A 23,331-nucleotide genomic window follows, 5' to 3' on the forward strand; every position below is an offset into this window, starting at 1 on the left:
AGTGTTTCATATTAGCTGGCTGATAAAGAAGAGGGCTAAAGAAATGCAGGTATGTAATATGTATTTATTGTTTTATTGTACAGAAAAATTAAATCTCTCATATATACGCTAGTTTTCAAAAAGCTTTATTCCAGTTTGTAACATTGTGCCATATGTGCAGCATCAATGTAGCAGTGAATTATAAACTTGTCTATAATCTAGTCCAGTCACATTCATTTTTTTAAAACATAAATAACAAACATACTGGAAAGCAGTATTTCTCTGAAGGATCAATCCAGCAAAGGTGCAATTCTAGCTACTTTACATAAAGGGAGGCACCAGTGTGAACAAGGCAGGTGCTTACGCGAGCTGCTGAAGCCCATGGGGTTATTTGAAAAACTGGAGAAGAGATCTCAATGCTGCACTTCCTAGCCCTCAAAATCTTCAGTTAAGTCTAGTAAATATCTGTATGGTGCAATCTTATGGGTGGGTGGTCCCTGGGACCAAGGAATCTTGTGGATCTCCCTCATGGCTGTAGCCACTGTTATTCAATCATTGCCTGTGTTCCAATAGCTAAAGGCAAAAAACAAAAAAGTTATGAGGGAGGAGTGGAGGTAGTTTGGGAGCTGCTGGATGCAAAATGCTGCTGTTTTCCGAATCCAATTCTGAAATAGAGATGAAAGTTTGCCAGTCCTGCCTAGGGCTAGTATAGTTTTTTCCTTCCTACTGGGACTAATGGATATGGATTTTTTTTTTAAAGCATGCCAGCAAAGAGGGGGGGGGGATGACTCTCTCTTTAGCTCATCTTTGTGGTTTGCCCACCATGACAACTACATTTCCCCTCCCATGTATGATTTCTTTGCTATTTAAATGAGGTTCTCTTTCCAGAGGCTTCTGCTAATGACATCCCACTCTTGTAGCCTTTTCATTATGATACTCGCAATTAACAAATGTTTGCAACAGCCAACTTAGAAAAACCACAAAGATGAGCTAAAATTATATACTTCCATTATTTCATTGGTAGTTAAGCACATCCTTAAATTTTCCAGTTTTAATCTATGGAAGTGTTTAATTTGGGATGAAGAAATCTCTGTATTACCATAAATATATATCCGATGCAGCTGGAATCAAAATAAAAAGGCACTGTGTTATTCTCTCCATCAGCGTTTATGCAAAGCCCAATGAAAAAGCAGCATTGGATGTATTCTATTCTTAGAAAAGGAGTGTAACATAAGTACATATCAAACATTGATGCACATAATGAAATACAACCTACAGCAGTGATAGTGGGCCTCCAGCTACGTATTATATTGGAGAACCAATTTGCCTTAGTGTGGTGAATGTGCTATATAATGGGGAATTGTTGTTCAACAACGATCTGCAGGGGAACAGATTTCCCACCACTGGCCAACATCCCATTGAGGTCAATGGCAAACGCCCACTGATTTGAGACTAATTCAAGCACTGTGACTCTGCCCTACCACATGAAATACTGGTGCATTTACCCAAAAGTACACCGCAAATCATTTTTGTTGCAATAGTATTTTGAATACTTAAGGTCTTGTGTCCAGTTACAATAGACATCACATTATAGAACTATACATTACACATGGCTGAAAGGGGGGAAATGTGGTTACAATTAAGTTATATTTATGATTGCAATATTATTTGTACCAGTTCACAGAGTGTGCCATGATTAAGAATACAGTCATACTTTGGAAGTCAAACGGAATCTGTTCCAGGGGTCCATTTGACTTCCAAAGCGCGGCTTCTGATTGGCTGCAGGAAGCTCCTGCAGCCAATCAGAAGCCCCATTGGACATTCGGATTCCAAAGAACATTTGCAAAGCAGAACACTCACTTCCGGGTTTGCAGCGTTCAGGAGCCAAGATGTCCAAGTGCCAAACCTGCACATCAGCAGAAAATGGGAGCTAGGAGAGTGTGAAGCAAGTCCTGTATCCCTCTTACAAATAGACATACAGTGTGATTGTGACACACAACACAATAGATTGATTACATATTTCAGCTTTGACCATGCTCAGTCTTAATATTATTAGGCAGGGCTGCTGAAGATGGGAGTGGCTTCAGCCCAGATGTCTGCTTTCCCCCTACTGACCCAACAAGTGGCCTAGGCAGGGGAAGGATCCTGCAGCAGCAAGAAGCCGATTCCTGCGCTTCCAAGTCTCACAAATGTGAGGTCAAAAGAAGGCTCAAGTGTTAAGCGTATCTGTGTATCAGTACTGCATTTATTGGCTTTTTTAAAAACCAGTTTTTAATGGCACAGCTTCGCAAATGAATTGATTTGTTGGAACATAAACTGCAAACCAAAGTTTGACACCTTGTTTAAAACCCCATTTCCAGACACATTTGCTCCAGTCCAAGAATCCAAAGCTGTGAGGACTTTCCCATTCACTTCAAAAGAGAAGCCATTCCTGTGCAGATGGTTCCATTACAAGCACAGACTTTCCTACACTATTGCTTCAAACAGGGCATTCTACTCCTCCAATCACACAAAGCCCCAGAATAGGGCTTCAAGTCCCACTAAAACCAGCATTATTTATTTTTCAGGTAATATGGTTAAGGGGTTCACTCATAGTCTTTTTTTCTGGCATATGTGTGTCTGGTCAAATATACATATGTATTTTTAAAAAATAAAAAATTAACCTTATGCGTTTTGACTACGCTTGTAGTAGTTCATTGAAATTCTGCTCGGCAAGATCACTGCTAAACTTTAGTTGATTTGACTGATGGGGGATCAAAGACATCATCTTCCACACTTTCATCAATTGGTTTCATTTTTGCTGATGTTCTTAGACAAGGAGATGGCTGACCTGTCAACAGTGAAAAAAGGAAATAAAAATAATTACACTTCAAAAAGGAGACAAAAACCAGCACCTCCACCCACATTCTAAGTAAGAAGGTATATGTCCTTTCAAGGAAATGAAATGTTTCGGTTTAAATCTGAGCAAGCTAGCTTAGAGGGAATACTGGTGTCAGACAGGCAAACAATAAAAAACAGAATTACTTAGTACCACCTATGGTTCATTTTCAGTATTGCTCCCCATCTTGAGCAGTACTATTGAGGATGTGAGCACTTTCTCATCTCTTGGAATCTAAAATGCATGTACTGTACATTTCTTGGGGAAAAAATCTTAAAAGGGTGCAAGCATACAAAAACAAAGCATTATATCAGTTCAATTTGAAAGTAAAGCTGAATGCAAGAGAGCAGAATTATGAAATCCATAGCAGCTATTGTTACTTCATTCCTTCAGGGTTTTTTTTTTAATATATATAAAAAAAATCTGTACTCCCTAACCAGCATTTTAAGTACGGTAGTTCTTGCTCAGATCAGCATCAAACAAATTGGGGCACTGCATCAAAGCTTGCAATAAATATTACAATTCATGGCCTTTTAAACTACTGTACATAGGGGTACTGTTTTCATTTGTTAGTATGTTATGTGTTTTTGTGTTTCTATATTGTAAACCACCCTGTGATCCTCAGATGAAGGGTGGCATAGAAGTTTAATAAAGTAAAACCTGCATAGCATTTGATAATTTGCGACCATGTAGAAACTGCAGCACATTGAGATACAAGATATGAATGATGAGCCTGAACTGCAATGTCCCATCCACACATGAAAATCATTGCTTGATTGCAGTCACTGTGCAATGAGCATGAATGTGAGGACATGATTTTTTTAAAAAAAAATAATCATGGCCTGAGCCCACAGACTAATGTCTGAGTGTAAAAGGTATTTCCCCTTGTGCTAAAGTATTTTCCCCACAAAACATCCTCATGACACTTGCAATTGACTAGCTGGAAATGTTGGTTAATGACTCACGAAGGGTTGAGGTAGTGGAAGTCCCACGGAGAAAATGTTGCAAGCCATCTTCACTGTCACTTGAACTAGCCATGCTGTTTCTCATTTGCATCACAGAAAGTTGTGAGCACAAATTAGGCTGTCGATCTATTTTCTGGGATGTCTGTAGAGAAACAAGTTATACCAAATCTTTCATCATTCATAAACCTGAACAGATCTTTATTTGCATTTCAGTACCAGTCTTACTTCTTCCAAGGATCTCAGAATGGCAGACATTTCTTCCATTCCCACCATTTTTTTGCTCACAAAAGCGATTACGGTGGTACCTCGACTTACGAACGACTCGACAACCGAATTTTTCGACTTACAAATCGGGCTAATGGCCGCGCGCTTACGAATGTCTCGACATCCGAAAGGAAACCGCGGCGGTTTTAGATAGGGATTTTTCGACTTAAGAAAATTTTCCATTTCCAATGCATTCCTATGGGAAATCACGTTTCCAATGGCCTTTTTCGACTTATGAATTTTCCGACCTACAAAGGTGCCTTCGGAACGGATTAAATTAGTAAGTCGGGGCACCACTGTATTATTTGTATGCCACCCTACACCCATAGCTCTCAGGGTGGTTCACAATATAAAAAACAGAAAATACACAATAAAGACAACCCGATAATCCCCCCTTCCACAACACATTTTAAAAGGGCGTCAGATGTCAATTTTCACCTGGCACCATTAGCTGAGCTAGGCTAAGAACTGGAGAATGGTACCAGGGTCACCTGATGAGCTTCATAGCTCTGTGAGGATTTGAAATTGCTTCCTCCTGATCCAAGTCTGACACACTCCTGCATCACTGGAGCCTTTCATGTATGTGATAGGGCATACATACCTTTTCCAAGGAACTGGGACCAGCTATTAGCAGGGCTCATTTAAGTAGACACCCCCCCCCCGGGCGGGATTTATAGTGTGTGGGGGGGGGCAGGAATTTGAAGATTTGGATAGATTATTTTTTGAGATGCTCTGCTAGTAAGAGGCCTTTCGAGAATTATTCATGGATTATTCGTGGATTTCTTACTTTCCACAGGTGTATGCTAAATGCAGTTTTCCTGGAAACTTGAAATTGGTATGACAGTCATCACTGTGCTCTTAGTAAACTGCAAGCTTAACGGGAGTCAACAGTGTGATGCAACAGCAAAAAAAAAGAGCTAATACTATTCTAGGCTGCATCAACAGAATTATAGTGTCCAGATCAGGCTTCCTCAAACTCTGCCCTCCAGATGTTTTTGGCCTACAACTCCCATGATCCCTAGCTGGCAGGACCACTGGTAAGGGATGATGGGAAGCCTCAAAATAAATAAATAAATAATATTTTATTTATACCCCACCCTCCTCAGTCAAAACCAGGCTGAGGGCGGCTAACACCAATAAAATTACAATAAGACATAAAAGAAAAGACAATTAAAATACAGATTAAAATACAATATTAAAATTTAAAATGCAGCCTCATTTTAAGTACCAGTAGTCCATAAATCAAAACCATGAGGGAGGAAAACACAGGGGTCAGACTGAATCCAACCCAAAGGCCAGGCGGAACAGCTCTGTCCTGCAGGCCCTGCGGAAAGATGACAAATCCTACAGGGCCCTGGTCTCCTGTGAAAGAGCATTCCACCAAGTCGGGGCCAGTACTGAAAAGGCCCTGGCCCTAGTTGAGACCAATCTAACCACCTTATGGCTCAGAATCTCCAGAATGTTATTTGTGGACCTTAAGGTACTCTGGGGGGCATACCAGGAGAGGTGGTCCCGTAGGTACGAGGGTCCTAAGCCGCAAAACATCTGGAGGGCCGCTGTTTGGGGATGCCTGGTCTAGATCAAGGGAAAAAATAGTTCCATTGTACTTTGTCTTGGTCAGACCACACCTTGAATGCTGTGTCCAGCTCTGGGTACCACAATTTAAGAATGATATTAACGAGCTGGAATGTATGTAGAGGATGATGATCAAAGGTCTGGAAACCAAGTCTTAAATTGAGGAAGTTGGGCACATTTAGCTTGGAGAAGACAGAGCAGATATGATAGCCATCTTCAAATATTTAAAGGGCTGTCACAGGGAAGATTCACTCCCTTGAGAGGTGGTGGGCTCTCCTTCATTGGAGGTTTGTAAGCAGAGATTGGATGACCATCATTGTTCTGAACCTTAAACCCAAACTGGCAGGCTGCTTTGCTGTAAGTCTGAATAAAGCTGCTTTTCGTAATAAAGCACAAGAACGGGCTATTCTGAAGTTTTTGACATCCTCCTTCAGCAAAATTACACCCAACCATTCCCACCAGCCCTCCTTTAGGCCTAGAGTTAAGGACATTCGTGAATGATCTAGTTGAGATTACTGCATTGAAGGGGTTGGGGGGCCTTCCCAACTCTACAATTCTATGATACTATTATTCAAAATGTAACAAATATATAAAAAGGTAGCATGGAAAGGGAAGATGCATTTTTAAAATTTGAGGACAACTATATAGCAGCTGCACAGTTTCCAATAGCAGAGATAAAAGCCTTACCTTATCATTTAGTGTTGGATCATTTAATGAGTATAACTTGTTTGTAATATCTTTTCCAATAAGGTACTTAAATATTTCAAAGAGGAATGGTTCAGATTCCAGAAAAAAGGTAAGTCTCTCTCTGGACCAGCATAAAAATTTGCAGTTATCATCAGCAGTAATGGAGACCTGCAAAGAAAGTATATTCATAGAATTAGCACTGCTTTAATGGGTACCACTGACCACAATGCATTTTAGTTTGGATGTTCAGCAGAAAGAGACATAACACAAATGTATCAATAGTGGTTTGTCCTTCAAACACTACATCCACAGTCTGACACAGAATGTGCTTAACAGATAGATCAGGACCAATGGCTTCCCAAAATTTCACAGAAATTTGCAAGGAAAACTCTTCTGGCGTTTTGGAAACCTGCCTTCCAAATCCATTTAATTAAAGGCACCCTGTGAGCAAATCTATTGCATAAAGGGAATGAAAAAGATGGACACCAATGTCTGGGATTAAACAGGCCAAATATGAATAAAGGAATATAGATTAACACACTATATGCAGGCCCCAAACTTTGCTGTTGTATGTGGTCTTGCTGCTTCTACTGTCATGGTCCTATCAACAACAAAAATATATGCACTAATACAATATTTAAAAATAGCAACCAATTATTTTTACTTTCAATATATACCAACAATAATGATAATATACAAAATGTTAAAAAAGAGCAAACATTAAAATAAAGATTAAATATCACTCCTTTTTGACCCTCTTTTTTTTAACTAGTGCTGCTGTTTGAAATAGACAATAAAATTTTAAAACATTACAATGTTTAATTGTCTTGATCTGTTGCACACCATCTTTATGGCTTAGAGAAAGACAGCGGCGACAAATTTGGGTTGATTCATATATACACCATCCAGTAAAAGCAAAAGGTAGCTAGTTTGCTAAGATTGACATGCATCCAGCAGATGGCACCAGTGTACAAAGAAAGAAAGAAAGAAAGAAAGAGAGAGAGAGAGAGAGAGAGAGAAAGAAAGAAAGAAAGAAAGAAAGAAAGAAAGAAAGAAACCCCAAGCCAAAGCCTACCCCAGACTCATAGGGAAGAAATGATCAGTGATCCTGACAGGGAAGTGAATTATGAATGTGCTGGAGTGTCAAACGATATGTAAAAACAGAGATAGCATGGATTGAATATACACTCTGTGACAAAAAGAGGAGAGTATGCTGATGGAGATAACAGGAAGTCCAAAGATAAAATTTACTTTTCTTTTTTTTTCTCCTTTCCCTTTTTTTTTCTGGGAAAGGAGGATTAGAAATACGATACGAAAAATTGTAACAAACAAACATAAATGTATATGTGTATGTATATGTATGTATATGTATATGTATACAAGCATGAAGAACAATGTTCAGGTTTGGTGATGGGAAAAAATAAATAAATATCATTAAAAAAAATAAAAAAATGAATGTGCTGTCTCCCAAAATATGTTAAAGCAAAATTATCTATGCCCAATATAAAAGCATGCCAGGAGATGCCATGAACCAGTTTTTAATTTGGTGTACACATTTAGTTAAGCTATTCATATACCACCTGCCAAGTAGGCATCTTCAGGTGGGCTACAGCAATACAATGTCCATCCCTGCATATATATAGAAACAGAAATTTGGGAATGTGTACCCATCAGTCATAAAATGAACATTTTCCATTTCATGTAAAAAAAAAAAAACCCCAACCCAAACCCTGATCTAAATAAAAGAGATACAAATAACTACTCCTTTAAAATTAGGTGGTTTCCTCTCCGCTCAGAACAAATAAATGACCAAGAATAATCTATTAGGAATAGTGTTAAGTATCCCATAACTTCCTTCCAGTGCAGAGATGAAGATATCTTGACAGCTACTTCACCTTGGCTTTATGCCCAGTTCTTGACTGGAACATATTACATCAATTACCAGTTTTAGACACTGTATCAACCCTCTGTCCTGGCTTTACGATCAAGTAGATACTGCATAGTCTTAGTTAAAAACAAGAACTCACTAAAGATCTGCAGCCTCAAAACTGGGTGCTATATATATTATTTATTTGTCTTCCCAAGTGATGTGTAAACATTTTCAGAGAGTGAATATAAGCGTCTCTGAAAATTTTTACAAATCGCTTGGGAAGACAGGCGAACTAATATCAGTGTACTGCAAGAAGCAAAGATCACCAGTGTTGAAGCAATGATTCTTCAACATCAGCTTCATTAGACTGGTCATGTTGTGCAGATGCCTGATGATCGTCTTCCGAAGCAACTACTCTATTCCGAAAGTGTAATGCTGGTGGTCAACAAAAGAGGTTTAAAGACTGTCTCAAGGCAAATCTAAAAAAATGTAGTATAAACACCAACAACTGGGAAACACTGGCCTGCGAGTACTTCAAAAGGTGTCATGGGCTTTGAAGAAACTCTATCTCAGGACGCAAGGGAGAAACGTGCTAAGAGGAAGGCACACTTGGCAAATCCACACCATGATCAACTCCCACCTGGAAACCAATGTCCCCACTGTGGAAGGATGTGTGGATCCAGAATTGGCCTCCACAGTCACTTACAGACTCATTGTTAAAACCGTGTTTATGGAAGACAATCTTACTCGGCTACGAGTGATCGAAGAAGAAGAAGATCTATATATATATATATCTATTTATATATATAGAAAGATTTTCTTGGTTTACAAAAGTTCATGCCTCTTCTCTTTTTTCAGGTTATACAGTCTTTTCTACAGATCAATTACATTTGTTATGAAACATTAGTGTTGAGTTCAGTTTAAGGTCAGGAAGAAAAGGGGGAGGGGTGGTGGTGAAATTTATATTTACAATTGTCAGCATTTTATGAAAAAACGACAGGGGCCTCGGGGTTCAAATCATTTTAGAATATGGAAGAGAGAGTACTACTGCTGCCCTTATTCATCTTCAATGCTTCTTTTAAAGTAGATTAGTGTTCAAATTAACATTAGACAAGCCTGGATAGCTCACTTGGTGAGAGTGTGGTACTCATAACACCAAGGTTGCAGGTTCAATCCCCATATGGGACAGCTGTACATTCCTGCAGGGTCCCTTCCAATGCTACAATTCTGTTTCTTTAGTCCCACAACAGATTCATATGATTATTTTATCCAATATTTATTATGGTACTTGTGTTAAACCTTTAGAATCCAAAGAAACTGTATAATTTTGCAGCTCTCAACAAGCAACACAACACTGCCACTTGTTAAGTTAAGACAATTAATTCAATGCTGCCCATAAAACTATAGCACTTCAAATTTTCTTCATCAATAATTACATTCACACCCAACAGAACAGTTCCATACCTGGAACTTCTCACCTCGATGCATCTGAGTTGATCGAAATTCAGGAGAATCTATAAAGGCACAGGGGTAAATATTATGCAGAAAATGCCCTCGATAGGAGACCTTCATTCTGATGATAAAAATATGAAAAACATATGAAAATACCAGAGGCACAACAATTCAATTCATACCGGAATACAATAATTTACTGTGTTTAGAACCCTGGGAAGTTGGGATTCAAAAACAGATATGTTTTTTAATATAGCAGGCTTCCCACTTCAAAAGGTAGACTTGCATACTGTATCCTGCAGTGAGGAGTGGGGGGAGAAATGAACTAGACATGGAGAATTATGGGAACTCTATTTCATTAAAGGTCACAGAGCAACTCCCTTAACAAACAACATTCCCCAGGATTCTCCATGATTGTTTAAGTGATATAATATTGCTTTGGGGTGGGTATAGCTCTGATTTAACACTAAGGTATAGTTAAAGTGAGTCAACAACTTAGGAATCATTGTGGCATGAGAGAGTGCTACAGCTCACTGACACCACAAAGGTAGGTGAGATGCCAAGAAGCAGGTTACTCAAGCATTGCAGAGATCAGTAAAAGTTACTGCTACCTCAAAGCAGTATCTTAAAGCAGTGGAGGAAAGCAGCATTGAATTGCTACTGCATAAATTCAAATTATTCAAAGCTAATGTTATGTATAAAAGAGGACATAAGTTATTGTGTACTACAGTCCCTTTCGATTTTCATTTCCACTTTTCCATACTTCAATTATGCCATGAAAAGGACTACTCCTGTTCAAACTTTTTTCAAGCACGTACTTTCCTTTTAACAGGATGCTTAATCGATCATCCACTGATGTTTTGTCCTCTGCAGCATACGCTTGACCTGCTTTTAGTGTCTGAATGTTGCAGAATTGTCCTGTCAGTCTTTGGAACAACTCTGGAGGCACATGGAGTGGTTCAAACATTCTCTTATACAGACTGTTGAGCTCCTTATCTATCTTTATCTATAACACAAAAAGTAAGTATTTTTCAGCATTGACTCTAAAATATCCTTTTTACCCAAAACACAAACATACAAACCAGTGACAACTTTATTCCAATGTAGCATCAAAGAAACTGACAAATGGGATACATCTAACACTATAGTTATACATATAAGCAGATGTGCTTTTACCATAGAAATTCAAATAATAATATCAGAGTTAGAAGTTGCATTGTATTTTTCTGGGTGTGGAAATACCAGTTTCTTCCAGCCTACATTTAAGCTAGGAAGTGCCTGTACAGTTTAAAATGTTTCAAAAGGCACAGGTAGCACTGTGATCTAAACCACTGAGCCGCTTGGGCTTGCTGATTGGAAGGTTAGCAGTTTGAATCCACACAATGCGGTGAGCTTCCATTGCTCTGTCCCAGCTTCTGCCAACAGAGCAGTTCAAAAGCACACCAGTGCAAGTAGATAAATAGGTACCACTGCGGTGGGAAGATGAATGGCATTTCTGTGTGCTCCGGCTTTCATCACAGTGCTCTGTTGTGCCAGAAGCGGTTTAGTCCTGCTGGCCACATGACCCAGAACGCTGTCTGTGGCCAAATGCCAGCTCCCTTGGCCTCAAAGGAGATGAGTGCCGCACCCCATAGTCGCCTTTGACTGGACTTAACCATCCAGGGGTCGTTTACCTTTACTGTTTCATTTTGATATCACACTCATGGCTACAAGCAGATGTAACCTATGCAGTAATACAGATATAAATGGCAATAGAATTATATTCTAATAAAATAGGTAATCAGATATTTCCTTATTTTCCCAGTTATTTCTCTACCTGTTGTAGCATAGAGCTGGTGAAGCACAGTGGCTAAGAGCACAATCCTCTAAACGTTTACTCAATGGGACCTGCATCTGAGTTCAATGAAACTTGCTTCCATCATGTAGATGTTTATACCCGAAGAAACTGACCTACAAATCAGGATGCATTCAGGTCAAATCTCAATTTGGCTGTGAAATAGCTATGTGACCTTCAACATGTCTCATTATATCGCCACACACTCCCAACTGCAAGAAGGGGGTTAAAAAAATGTCACAGGGCTAGAGTGAGAAAAGCAAGTTATGTGAAGCACTTTGAGCACTCTACAGGTAATGCACAAAAGCAAAGTACTAATATAATTCTTTTGGTTCTTCGCTAAGAAGTGGGAAATGGCCAGAGAGCCATGCAAACAACTCTAAAGGCTTGCAAAAGCCAGTCCATTATAAGATGCAGTAGGAAAGAGAAAAGGGTGTCTAACATTCTACATTCATTTATGCACCAAAACAGGAAACAGGGAGAGAAAAAACTGGCTCATATCTAGCTGTGCTCCTGAATCAATAGAGATACTACCCAGGACAGTGTGTCCTACCGTATCTAAAACATTAGCAGATTGAGCAGAGACCAAATTGGTTTGCAAAGAGAGGAGAAAGTGGGTGTCATGAAGAGCAAAAACAGGAAAGGCTTCAGCACTAGACAAATAAGTATCAAAGGCATAACAGAGCCATAATTCAAGGGAAGAGTGTGAGTTTGTCTGTAGTTTAGATTATTTCTTGCTAATAAATAAGAAAGGAAAAAGGTGTGTATGCTCTGTGGGGAAAAGAGCATTGCCCTTGGGTTTATAGAGAAATGTGAGTATTCATTTGTCATAAAGATGTTAGGAGTCTTGCAAGCTGTCCTCCGTTCTCAATTTTTTGCCAAGTAAATTAGACTAAACCACATACTGAATTTTCTCCCTTATCCTTTCAGTTCATTTAGGTCAAAGTGTTTTTTCATGCTTCATTTTCATACTGTTCACTCATGCCACAGTGAACAGATGCTACAGAACAGCTGTAGAAAGTGCAGTGTGAGAGGACTACTCTAGATGAAAATTATTCAGTAGTAAAGGAGCAAATATCATGTACATCTCCATATAAAGTGTGCCCATATACAGTGTATCGCAGAACTAGAATGACTTTATTAGCAGGAAATAATTCTGTTCACATTTAAGGCAAACCTATGTATGGTAACTTACACTTTTCAAACATCATGTGAATTGAAACACAACCATGCTTTGAAATTTGAATTTCTCTTAATTTTGCCATGCAATTCTTCAGCCAAGTAAAAATGCATAGATTAAAGCTAAGTGTGCATATATATGGAGAGATAGCACTGCAAAAATTATGCTATGCAAAATAGCATAAAAATGTGTGTATTAGGAGAAAATAACACTAAAATGCTGGTGAATTTTCATGAGGCAAGGAAATGTTGAGAACTGAGTATTAGAAAAATGAGAAACAAAAGTGACAGATTTGACCACCCCTACTCAGGTTAACATTAAAGGCAGCATTTTAAAGGCTTCTAATAAATTGCAGATCAGATTCCTGTTTTCCCATGCCAAAGCTTTCGATTGTATTGGTGCTCTTCTGATGGCAGATTCAGCTTAGGAGGAAAGAGATAAGCCTGAAACACTAAGTTTTTGTGCAATGACTGTAAGAATGAGTCATCTAGCTTGCTGTGCTGTTTTCATTTTTTATTTATATATTAAATCAAGTCTAACTGGATTAAATGAAACACTCTTAATATTTCAATTTTGATGCGGGTTTTATATTCATCATGAATAACCAAACTATGAAGGATGTTGGAAAGCAGATGAGCTATTGAGTTATACACAGAGAGAGAGCAAGACAGACAGGAAGAATATTGATAGCCAGAAAGCAAACCCACTGTCTAAAACAGGCAAGCAATCACAGTCACATGAGTCTTCACTCTTTTGAGAGGTGGCTTCAATATTTCATGACAACATTTCAAGGAGGGAGCTGCAGCCCAAGATAGGAAAAGAGGTGGTAAAGGAACACCTAGCTACTTTAAATGAACGCAAATCTCCAGGGCCTGGTGAGCTATACCCAAGGGGACTAAAGAAACTTGCAGATGTAGTGTCAGAGCCCCTGTCTATAATCATTGAGAATTCTTGGAGAACAGGTGAGGTCCCTGCAGACTGCAGGCAGGCAAATGTTGTTCCCTATCTTCAAAACAAAAGTGTGTGTGTGGGGGGGGGAGAAGACCCAGGTAACTACCAACCAGTCAACTTGACATTAATACCGGGAAAGGTCCAAGAACAGATAATTACGGTAAATGGTTGGTCTGTGAGCCCTTGGGAAAGGATGCTGTGATTACCAAGACCCAGCATGGGTTTCTCAAAAACAAGTCATGCCAGATGAATCTCTCTCTCTCTCTTTCTCTCTCTCTCTCTCCCCACCCCACAGCTTGGTGCATCAAGGGAAAGATGTGGACATAGTGTATATTTCAGTAAGATATTCATTTAGATAAAGAAACAGTTAGATGGATTTGTAGCTGGCTGACTGACTGAACCCAAAGAGTGCCCAAAGGAACTAATAGTTCATCAATCTGGAAAAAAAGTTACAAGTGGGGTGCTGCCGGATTCTATCCTGGGCCCAATGTTGTTCCACGCCTTTATAAACCACTTGGATAACAGACTTGAGGTGGTGCTCATCAAATTTGCAGATGACACCAAAGTGGGAGGGGTAGCTGATGCCACAGAAGACAAAATTGGGATTCAAGGTGACCTTAACAGTTTGGAGAACTGGGCCCAAACTAACAAAATGAATTTCAATAGGGATATATAGGCAGGAATAACCAGATAGGGAGACACCTGAATTAGGCAGTAGTACATGTGACAATCTTAAAAAGCAGAGACATCACCTTGCCGACAAAGGTCCGTATAGTTAAAGCTATGGTTTTCCCAGTAGTGATGTATGGAAGTGAGAGTTGACCATAAAGAAGGCTGATCGCCAAAGAATTGATACTTTTGAATTATGGTGCTGGAGGAGACTCTTGAGAGTCCCATGGACTGCAAGAAGATCAAACCTATCCATTCTTAAGGAAATCAGCCCTGAGTGCTCACTGGAAGGACAGATCCTGAAGCTGAGGCTCCAATAATTTGGCCACCTCATTAGAAGAGAAGACTCCCTGGGAAAGACCCTGATGTTGGGAAAGATTGAGGGCACTAGGAGAAGGGGACGACAGGACGAGATGGTTGGACAGTTTTCTTGAAGCTACCAACATGAGTCTGACCAAACTGCGGGAGGCAATGGAAGACAGGAGTGCCTGGCGTGCTCTGGTCCATGGGGTCATGAAGAGTCGGACACAACTAAACAAAAACAAACATGTGACAAGGATCTAGGGTCTTAGTAGACCACAAACTTAAAATGAGTAAACAGTGTGATACAGCAGCAAAATAATAATAATAGTAATGCTATTCTAGGCTGCATCAATATTACAGTACCCTAACCAAGGGAAGTAATAGTCTCACTCTATTGTGCCTTCGTCAGACTGCATCTGGAATAGAGTCCAGTTCTGAGTGCCACAATTTAAGAAGGATATTGATATGCTGGAATGTGTGCAGAGGAGGGGTGACCAATATGGTCAGGAAACCAAGCCTGATGAGGAACAGTTGAGGAAATTGGCCATGTTTAGCCTGGATAAGACAACATTGATAGGAGATATGATAGCTACCTTCAAATAGCTAAAGGGCTGTAGCATGGAAGATGGAGCAAGCTTGCTTTCTCCTGCTCTGAAGGGTAGGACCCAAACAAATGGACTCAAGTTATAAGGAAGGAGATTCCAACTAAACACTAGGAAGAACTTTGTGATGGTAAGAGTTGTTTGACAGTGGAAAGGATTTCCTCAAAAGGTGATGGACTCTCCTTCCTTGAAGGTTTTTTTTAGCAGAGGTTGGATGGCTGCCTGTCAGGGATGCTTTAGTTGAGATTTCTGTATTGCAGAGGGTTGGCTCCTCGGGATCCCTTCCAACTCTACAATTCCATGATTCTATGCTCCAAATATACCAATTCAGACAATCACAGTAAATGCACCATGGAACAAAAACCTATAAAATTTCATTACATGAAAACATGGGATAACCTTTCTCCCTCCCTCTGCCCTCCCCAAAAGCAAACTCCTTTTCCATTATTATTATTTTTTAAAGCAACTTCACCAGTGCACAACATGACGGGCTTAAACTTTCCCAGTCCAAATCATTCAATATGGTTCCTTCACCCACCACATGTTCCAGATGTGGGCTGCTCAATCAAACATGTGTTTAGTATCCAACAGGTGGAGCACAAGCAGGTTTACAAGAACAATTTGGATGGGACAATAATCTGCAGCATGCACGTCCCTCCCACCCAGCAATCTGCTTTTGTTCAGACAACCTCAGAAAAGAAAACCACACATGTATTACTGTAACATATGGTGCCAAAGAGGGCAGGGGGCTGGAGCACTTTGACTACGACAAAAGGCTAAAATGTTTCAGGCTGGAGGTGGAGGGTGAGCTCTGAATCAGCATGTTCTTAAGAAATCAGGCTACAGTTAAAAGGAGTTGCATGAAAAATGTAAAGCCTACAGTAGACATTCATTTTTACATGTGGCATAAATAGCAAGAGAGGGCCAAACCAGCTTTTTAGTTTCACACATGACAAAGCAGCGAAACATCAACTCAGGTGCAACACTTAAAGGGAAAGTCAATACCGAGCAACACAGAATCAATTTAAAAAATCTTAAGAGGCTGGAGAACAGCTTCAGTAGGGGCTGCTAGGTTGTATTGCTAGGCACTGAAAGATACACAGTTGCCCTCCAAAAAACAAAATAGCTGAGGAAGCAAGGCACACCCACCCCCTTTTAGAGAATTAACTGCTTGTCACTGATCTATAGTAACTGAAATTTGGGACTCTGCTATATAGAAAGAAATTATTTGCTGATGGCTCAAGATAACTTTGAATGACTTACAGTACAGTTGTATCTTCCAACAGGGCTTACTCTCAGAGAAATGTTCATAGCCTTAATCATGTACAAGGAATTTTCCTGCTTATTTCTTAATTGATGCCTTTCAATTATATCTTGTAAATTGGTTACAGTATTACACAGAAAACCATTTCATATTTGATACAACAAAAAGGTCAGTACAATTCAGTGATTACTGGTCACCAGCACAAACTTTGATTTAAATCAATCTATTTTTCCTGCCGGGGTAACTCGTTTAGCAGATGAGTGGAGGAAATACCTGAAGACTTGCTACCCTAGTCATAATGAGCCAGATGCCCTACATCATAAAGAATCAAGTGTCCTGAAAACTGAAAAACAACCACCGCCATAATGGACACATTGGATTCAAGTTGATATGGCAGGTTACACAAATGAAAATTTGGTGGCTGTATACTAAAAAATAAATATAAAAAATAGGAATTCATAAAGAATTAAAGGCCTCTTTATGAAGGATTTTTAAGTTTTAAAAAACAAATACTTGAAAGCAAAGCTCTCAAGAGTTGTAGGAATGTACAAGCCCCTTATAGACTTGTTAGAATCAAGATGAAAGAGTATAGTCCTTTTAAAGTAGCACCTTAGACATTTTATCAATAGTTTAGTGGTGATGTACATACCGGTCTTCTCTTATATAGCAAGTATATAAAATGCAAAAGGTTGATAACAAGGAATGTCGTATTCCAGATCATTATATCCACAGCACAACGGAATAGCATTGCCCAGATGATGAATAGTGCACATCCTGCCAAAAACAAAATGTGTCAAATGACTATGTATACACACACGTGTCCAAAGAACTATGATTCCATAGAATACTGTGACTGGTCCCCCCCCCAGCCTCCTCAGTTAGGTATTCCAAGAATAAAAATATTCTGTTTAGTGTACTTCCAAATAGTAATAATAATGCTGCTCCTCCTTAGGGCAATTAAGCTGCAAGGCGTACACTGGCCCTTCATAGGCATGATATGAATGCAAATGCATTCCAGTGCAACTACAATATAATGTGTGCCACAGTGATAAGGATGTATGGACAATGAGCAAATCTCTTCACACTAAAAATAAATAAATCCCAGAAAACATAATGGCTGGCAGAAGGTCGCTGTGCATGCCATTGGCATGTATGCGTGTCACCAAGTACACTGGAGGTGTATTGGGACCATACAGCTGTTTGTATGTATAGGCTACCTTTCTATTAAAATAATATCTAAAGTAGTTTACAAAAATGCTGCAATATCAGAGACAACTAAAAACATTAAGACAGAGAATTTTAAAAAAAATAGACACAGTAATACAATCAGTATAGCAGTAATAGGAATTCAATTAAGTCATACACACAAAAACACATAAATACTAAAAGCTATGTAAAATGACAATAGTGTTAGTGGTTCCTGAACCTGTCAGAGAGGATTCTACAAGCTGGGTGCCACCACTGATGAGGCCCAGTGTAACCTTACTAGTAGGGACACCCAACAGATCAGATACACTCTAAATCAGGCTTCCTCAAACTCAGCCCTCCAGATGTTTTGGGACTACAATTCCCATCATCCCTGACCACTGGTCCTGCTACTGTGTTTCTCCGAAAATAAGACACCTTCTTATATTTATTTTTCCTCAAAAAACATGCTATGGCTTATTTTCAGGGGATGTCTTATTTTTTCCCCTCCTCTTCATGCCGCGGCCGGCATTGCTGCTGTGCCTATCACTATGTCTTATTTTCGGGGTATGGCTTATATTCCTTGAATGCTTAAAAATCCTGCTATGGCTTATTTTATGACTACGTCTTAAAATAGGGGAAACAGGGTAGCTAGGGATCATGGGAGTTGTAGGCCAAAAACATCTGGAGGGCCAAGATTGAGGAAGCCTGCTCTAAATCAATGCTCCCTCAATATGAGAACAGAGCAGTCATGTACGAGCCAGAGTTACCTCTTCTGGCTTTTACTCTTCCATGCCATGCTAAACTGTAGAATCCTGTTCTGCACCGCAAATTACTTTTGTATTTCAAAAGCAGTTTGTGTTGTGGTATGGAAGAAGTGGAGGGGGGGGCAGTATGCAACAAGAAGAAAATCGATTTGGCATATAAAAGCTTTTGTGTATTCCTAAATATTTGTTTGTCCTACCTATTATTACCATGGCTCGTAGGACAATCATATGAAGATGGAAAGTGGTTGGAATAACCAATCCAACAGCAAAACAAATATTGGCCAAATGAAACACGAGATGATGAATCTCTCTCCAGTTTTCACAAAGAGTTTCATTCAAAGGCATAGAGATGGGATTGTTGACATCTGGGTTGAAACTCAAAGGGGTCACCATGATTGAATTTGCTTCTGTAGGATTCATCTTGAATTTGCCTGTTAAAATCGTTTTTTAAAAAACAACAACAAAACATTAAAATAAGAATGGAAAATACAACACATAGTTTCACACTTGCCGCTTGAATCAATGTTTTTTTTTCCAACAGATACAATTGTACTGGAGACCATATTCACAGAGGTTAAAAACTCTTAGATTTAACATTCCAAAAAGTTTTTGCATGTGTGTGTGTGTCACTATCACTCTATTTTTAAATAAAAACAAAAGACAACATATGTATCCAAGCTACTCCAAACTGTTTTGCTGTCCACGGCAAAATATCAGCTTTCTGCATGCATGAAGTGTATGCCAAAGGTGGCTGGCTTCTATGCTTTAGATCAGTATTGGCATGGGATACTTAAAAATAAAGTGAGTCTCCCTTATCTATCCCACACCTATCAAACTGTCATGTGGCAGTGACATTAAATAGTTCTACTAAATATAGCACTTTACAATGCTTGAGAGGCAAAAGGCTGCACAATTTTTCTGACAGCCAATTTTAAGTGCAGCAGAAACAGGTTTACTTTATCTCCAAATACGACAGAAGGGCAGATAATGCATCTGACCACAAAGCAGAACTGTCCATGCATGGGCATCAGTAAGGGGCACTTCTTAATTAGATACACAACTAGCCCCTAGTATCGAAATTGAAAACTACAAAATGTTATGCTTAACAGGGGCAAAGAACTCTGAACTGTTTTGCTTCTCTGCACTGTTTAGTTTTACCGTAACAGTGGCTTTCTTGGTAGTTCCTATTCAGTTTTTTTTTCCTGGTTTGTATTCATGCTTTTCAAGTTGAGCCAAGTACTTTTTATTGCCTGGTAATAATAATGTCAAAATACCACCAACACATAGAAGACAGGGAAGGAAAAGAACACAAATGTAACAACTTATATAGGGTGGAATATTTTAAAGTCGTTTTTCCTTTTTTTAATAATTTGAATTGAGTTTTCCTTTTCCTACATTTCAAATTAAACATTTTACAAACTTTAAAATATCCAATGACTTCCCTTCTTCTCCTTCCATGGTTCATATTTCATATCATACTTTCCTGCATATTTTACTATAACCATTCAAATCAATTTTCCACTTTCACTTCAATCAAATATTGTTTACTCTGTTGAATTTATCTTAATGCTGCCAGTGTTTTCAGCTGTGTACAATTATTTTCCATATATTCAATAAATATTTTTCACTCTTCTTTAAATATAAGTTCTTCTTGCGCTCTTATTCTGTGGGTTAAACCTGAAAGTTCTGCATATTCTAACATTTTAAGTTGCAGGAACTGTATGTACAATTACCATGCAAGCACAAAGGTGGGGTGGCAGTTAGCTATACAAGAAAGCACATCAAAATTAATTTGTCGAAAGTCAGGCCCACATTAGATTTTGAATTTTAGAAGCACAGGCATTCAACAATACTGTATATTGAAAAGGCTTTTAGCATTATATGCATATCAGAATCAAAACTTCTTTCTTTACATTTAATGAGACAGTAAAACCTGGCATGGGCTAGAATGTAAAATCTTATTATCACCTGCATTTTATCCTGCACTAATATTTTATTTTTATTTATTTATTGCTATTAATTTATTAGGATTATTTATTTATGCCTATAAACATTTACACATGACACAAGTTACAGGGAGGTAGCCGTGTTGGTCTGGCGTAGTCGAAACAAAATAAAAAATTGTTTTATTCCAGTAGCACCTTAGAGACCAACTAAGTTTGTCATTGGTATGAGCTTTCGTGTGCATGCACACTTCTTCAGATACACACATCATGTGCATGAAGAAGTGTGCATGCACATGAAAGCTCATACCAATGACAAACTTAGTTGGTCTCTAAGGTGCTACTGGAAGAAAAAAAATTGTTTTGACAAATTGCTCAGTACAGGATGAAATACACCTTTAAGGTTGCAGTGTTTACTAGAGAATAAATCCCACTGAATTTCATGCCTAGGCTTGGGCTGAAAGTAGTAGGGTATTTTTGCACACTAGCACAAGTCACTGAGAAGAGGCAAGCTATATATAACACACCACACACACACAAAAATCCTAAGCCCTATCCGGGCACACTGCAAGCGTGAAAAGCCTACACACAAGCTCCACCCTCTGCATTGCCCTCCAACTCATGGAGTACAACTGTGTGAAGTGGGGAGGAGTGGGAGAGAGATAAACTCTGAACTTTAGGTATCGTGAAATACTGATCCCTGCACAGCATCATAGATAAACAAACCATTGTGGAAATTCCTCATGGGATACCACTGTGTTTTTTGAATCACCTGGCTTTGTGCTGCTTCACAACAAGTGTCCTTAAAAATAGCTGATGACCTGCAAACAGACAAAGTAATGCATTAATTCCACTCAGCCTTAAAAAAAAAGACAGTAGCCAAACCCTTGACTCAAAATGAACATTAAACCAAGGTTTTATCCACCCCACCCCCCGAAAATAATCAGCAAAACACATTTTATTGTTAATGTAGTTTTGCAGGCTTTCAGTATGCTCTTGTAAAGCATATCCATAAACATTTGGCAGGGTTATTTCAAGTAGATCGTGACTGCATCTATTTATATAAATTAATTCAGTTTGCATTTATTTTGCATCCTATATTTGCTGGGCTTCAAATATGAAGTGCACCGCCTTTCATATACCTGTGAGCAGATACTTATTAAAGAATGTATTTGAAATGAAGAGGGTCAAAGCAAGGAGCAACAGCAGGAGTCGCCTCCTCAGTAAGCAACTGAAGGCACCCAAGGAAACAGGGGTGGCAGATAAGCCAGTACAGTATAGCCCAACAGCCAAATTACTGCAGGCTCTCTTCACAAAGAACCACTGTAAAGAGATAAGCAGACCACCACTTGGGGGTGTCTCCACTGAAATGTTCCTTGACATTCCAGCCTGTGACAGAGCTTTGCACACAAGCGCACCAGAAAACAGGAAGGCCCTGGCTGGGGACAACAACAGGTGCTCAGCTTAAATTGATCCAGGCCTCAGAAAAGCTTAGGACTTAAGCATCAAGACTCATTCAAGCAGTCAGGTGCTGCAGGAGTAATAAGCAGGAATAACTCAGCATGTGAAGACTGCCTCTCAAGGAAAGGAAGCAAGGGGCTCTACAGTCCAACTCTTAAACTCCAGCTGTGTGTGTGTGTGTGTGTGTGTGTGTGTGTGTGTGTGTGTCAGAGAGAGACAGAGAGAGAGAGAAAGAAAGGGGTGATTGAGTACTATGGGAACCAATATATTCTTTTGCGCTTGTCACATTTTGAGCTCACCTCTGACAGTGGCAGCATATGAAATTATCCCCTGGGATAGCTCAGTCGGTAGAGCATGAGACGTTTAAAATCTCAGAGTTGTGGGTTCCAGCCCCACATTGGGCAAAAGATTCCTGCATTGCAGGGGGTTGGACTAGATGACTCTTGAGGTCCCTTTCCAACACTCCAATACCATTTAGTTACTACACTATGTCTCTATGGCACAGACTAGGCAGGTAGGTGACCTTGCTAAGCTTACCCAGGTCTGGGGAAAGAAGGGACTGCTATGCGCAGCTGCCTTGCGCTCTACTGAGGAAATGCGGGAAACGGATTCAGTCTTACAGCTGCGTCTCTGAGCACGCGCAAAGTGAATTTCTGCCGCCCCTCCACAATTTTTGCCGTTCTTCGAAGGGGTTTGCCTGCGCGCGAGAGGGGCGCCCGACTCCCGGGAAAACTTTCTCCTGAGCAAGGGGAGGCGAGCCCGAAGGGCCACCAGGCTGCCGAGAAAACCCCTCGCGGGAGCCTCTCCCACATCCACAGCTGATTAGTCGGCGTCCCGTTTCCCGCGCTTGCCGCCGCCTCGCCCCACTTCTTCCGTCGGGGCTGCAGCCTTACCTGCCGCTCGCTTCTGAGGCGCCTCCGTCCCGCCGTGGGTCTCCTCCGGCAGCAGCTCCTCCGAGGGCGCCCTCTCTCGCTGAAGGAGTCGAGGCGAAGCACGCGCGAGCCCCCGGGGCGGAGGTTTTGACTAAAATAGGCAGCGGGCAGCAGCCGCCACCAAGTTGCGGGCGGCGCCAGCTCTTCCTTCGCACGCCGCCTGCTGCGACCTCTCGAGAGCGGCGGCGGCGGCGGCAGACGCAGCGCGCAAGCGCCGGGAAGGCGAAGGCATAGCTCCGGGCAGACGGGCCCTTCCCTCTCTTCGCCGGCTGTTGGACGGCGGGGACTCAGGCAGATACAAACAGCTGTGGCTCCCGCCGTTGGGAGGCGTTTTAAACGAGATTCGGAGTGCATCTGAACATGGCCGAGTGTTTCTTTTCAGCACTGAGTAGCAGAGAATCTATTGGGTCCCAGCTGCTCCTCCTCCTCCCCCCCCCAAAAAAAACCAATCAAACGCATAAAACAAGGTTTAATTAATGCTTTTATTGCAGAGGGTATTAGGCTGCTGTGCTTTGGTTCAGGAACCAATGGCCACCGGAGTACCACGGCAGGTGTGAAATAGCCTGCTAA

The 23,331-nt window shown here is 40.2% G+C and overlaps 1 protein-coding gene across 3 annotated transcripts; it reads right to left on the minus strand.

The window, feature by feature from the left end:
* Window positions 1-44: 44 nt before the first annotated feature.
* POPDC1 (popeye domain cAMP effector 1) lies at window positions 45-23,131 on the minus strand. 3 transcript variants are annotated; one of them, XM_088666002.1, is made up of 10 exons: window positions 22,723-23,014; window positions 21,141-21,189; window positions 19,553-19,675; window positions 18,623-18,856; window positions 17,123-17,247; window positions 10,489-10,676; window positions 9,683-9,791; window positions 6,349-6,516; window positions 3,823-3,964; window positions 45-2,809 (listed from the first exon to the last, which is right to left on the minus strand). In XM_088666002.1, the coding sequence occupies exons 4-10, from the start codon at window positions 18,843-18,845 to the stop codon at window positions 2,703-2,705; spliced, it is 1,062 nt and encodes a 353-aa protein (XP_088522128.1). In that variant the 5' UTR covers window positions 18,846-18,856; window positions 19,553-19,675; window positions 21,141-21,189; window positions 22,723-23,014; the 3' UTR covers window positions 45-2,702. The 3 variants fall into 3 exon arrangements, with proteins under 3 accessions (XP_088522128.1, XP_034965204.2, XP_088522129.1); XM_035109313.3 differs by lacking the exon at window positions 19,553-19,675 and having other exon boundaries at window positions 22,723-23,131; XM_088666003.1 differs by lacking the exon at window positions 19,553-19,675 and having other exon boundaries at window positions 21,095-21,189; window positions 22,723-22,973.
* Window positions 23,132-23,331: the final 200 nt, after the last annotated feature.

This window comes from Zootoca vivipara, chromosome 3 (genome assembly GCF_965207765.1).
Source record: "Zootoca vivipara chromosome 3, rZooViv2.hap1.1, whole genome shotgun sequence".
Lineage (NCBI taxonomy): Eukaryota > Metazoa > Chordata > Lepidosauria > Squamata > Lacertidae > Zootoca > Zootoca vivipara.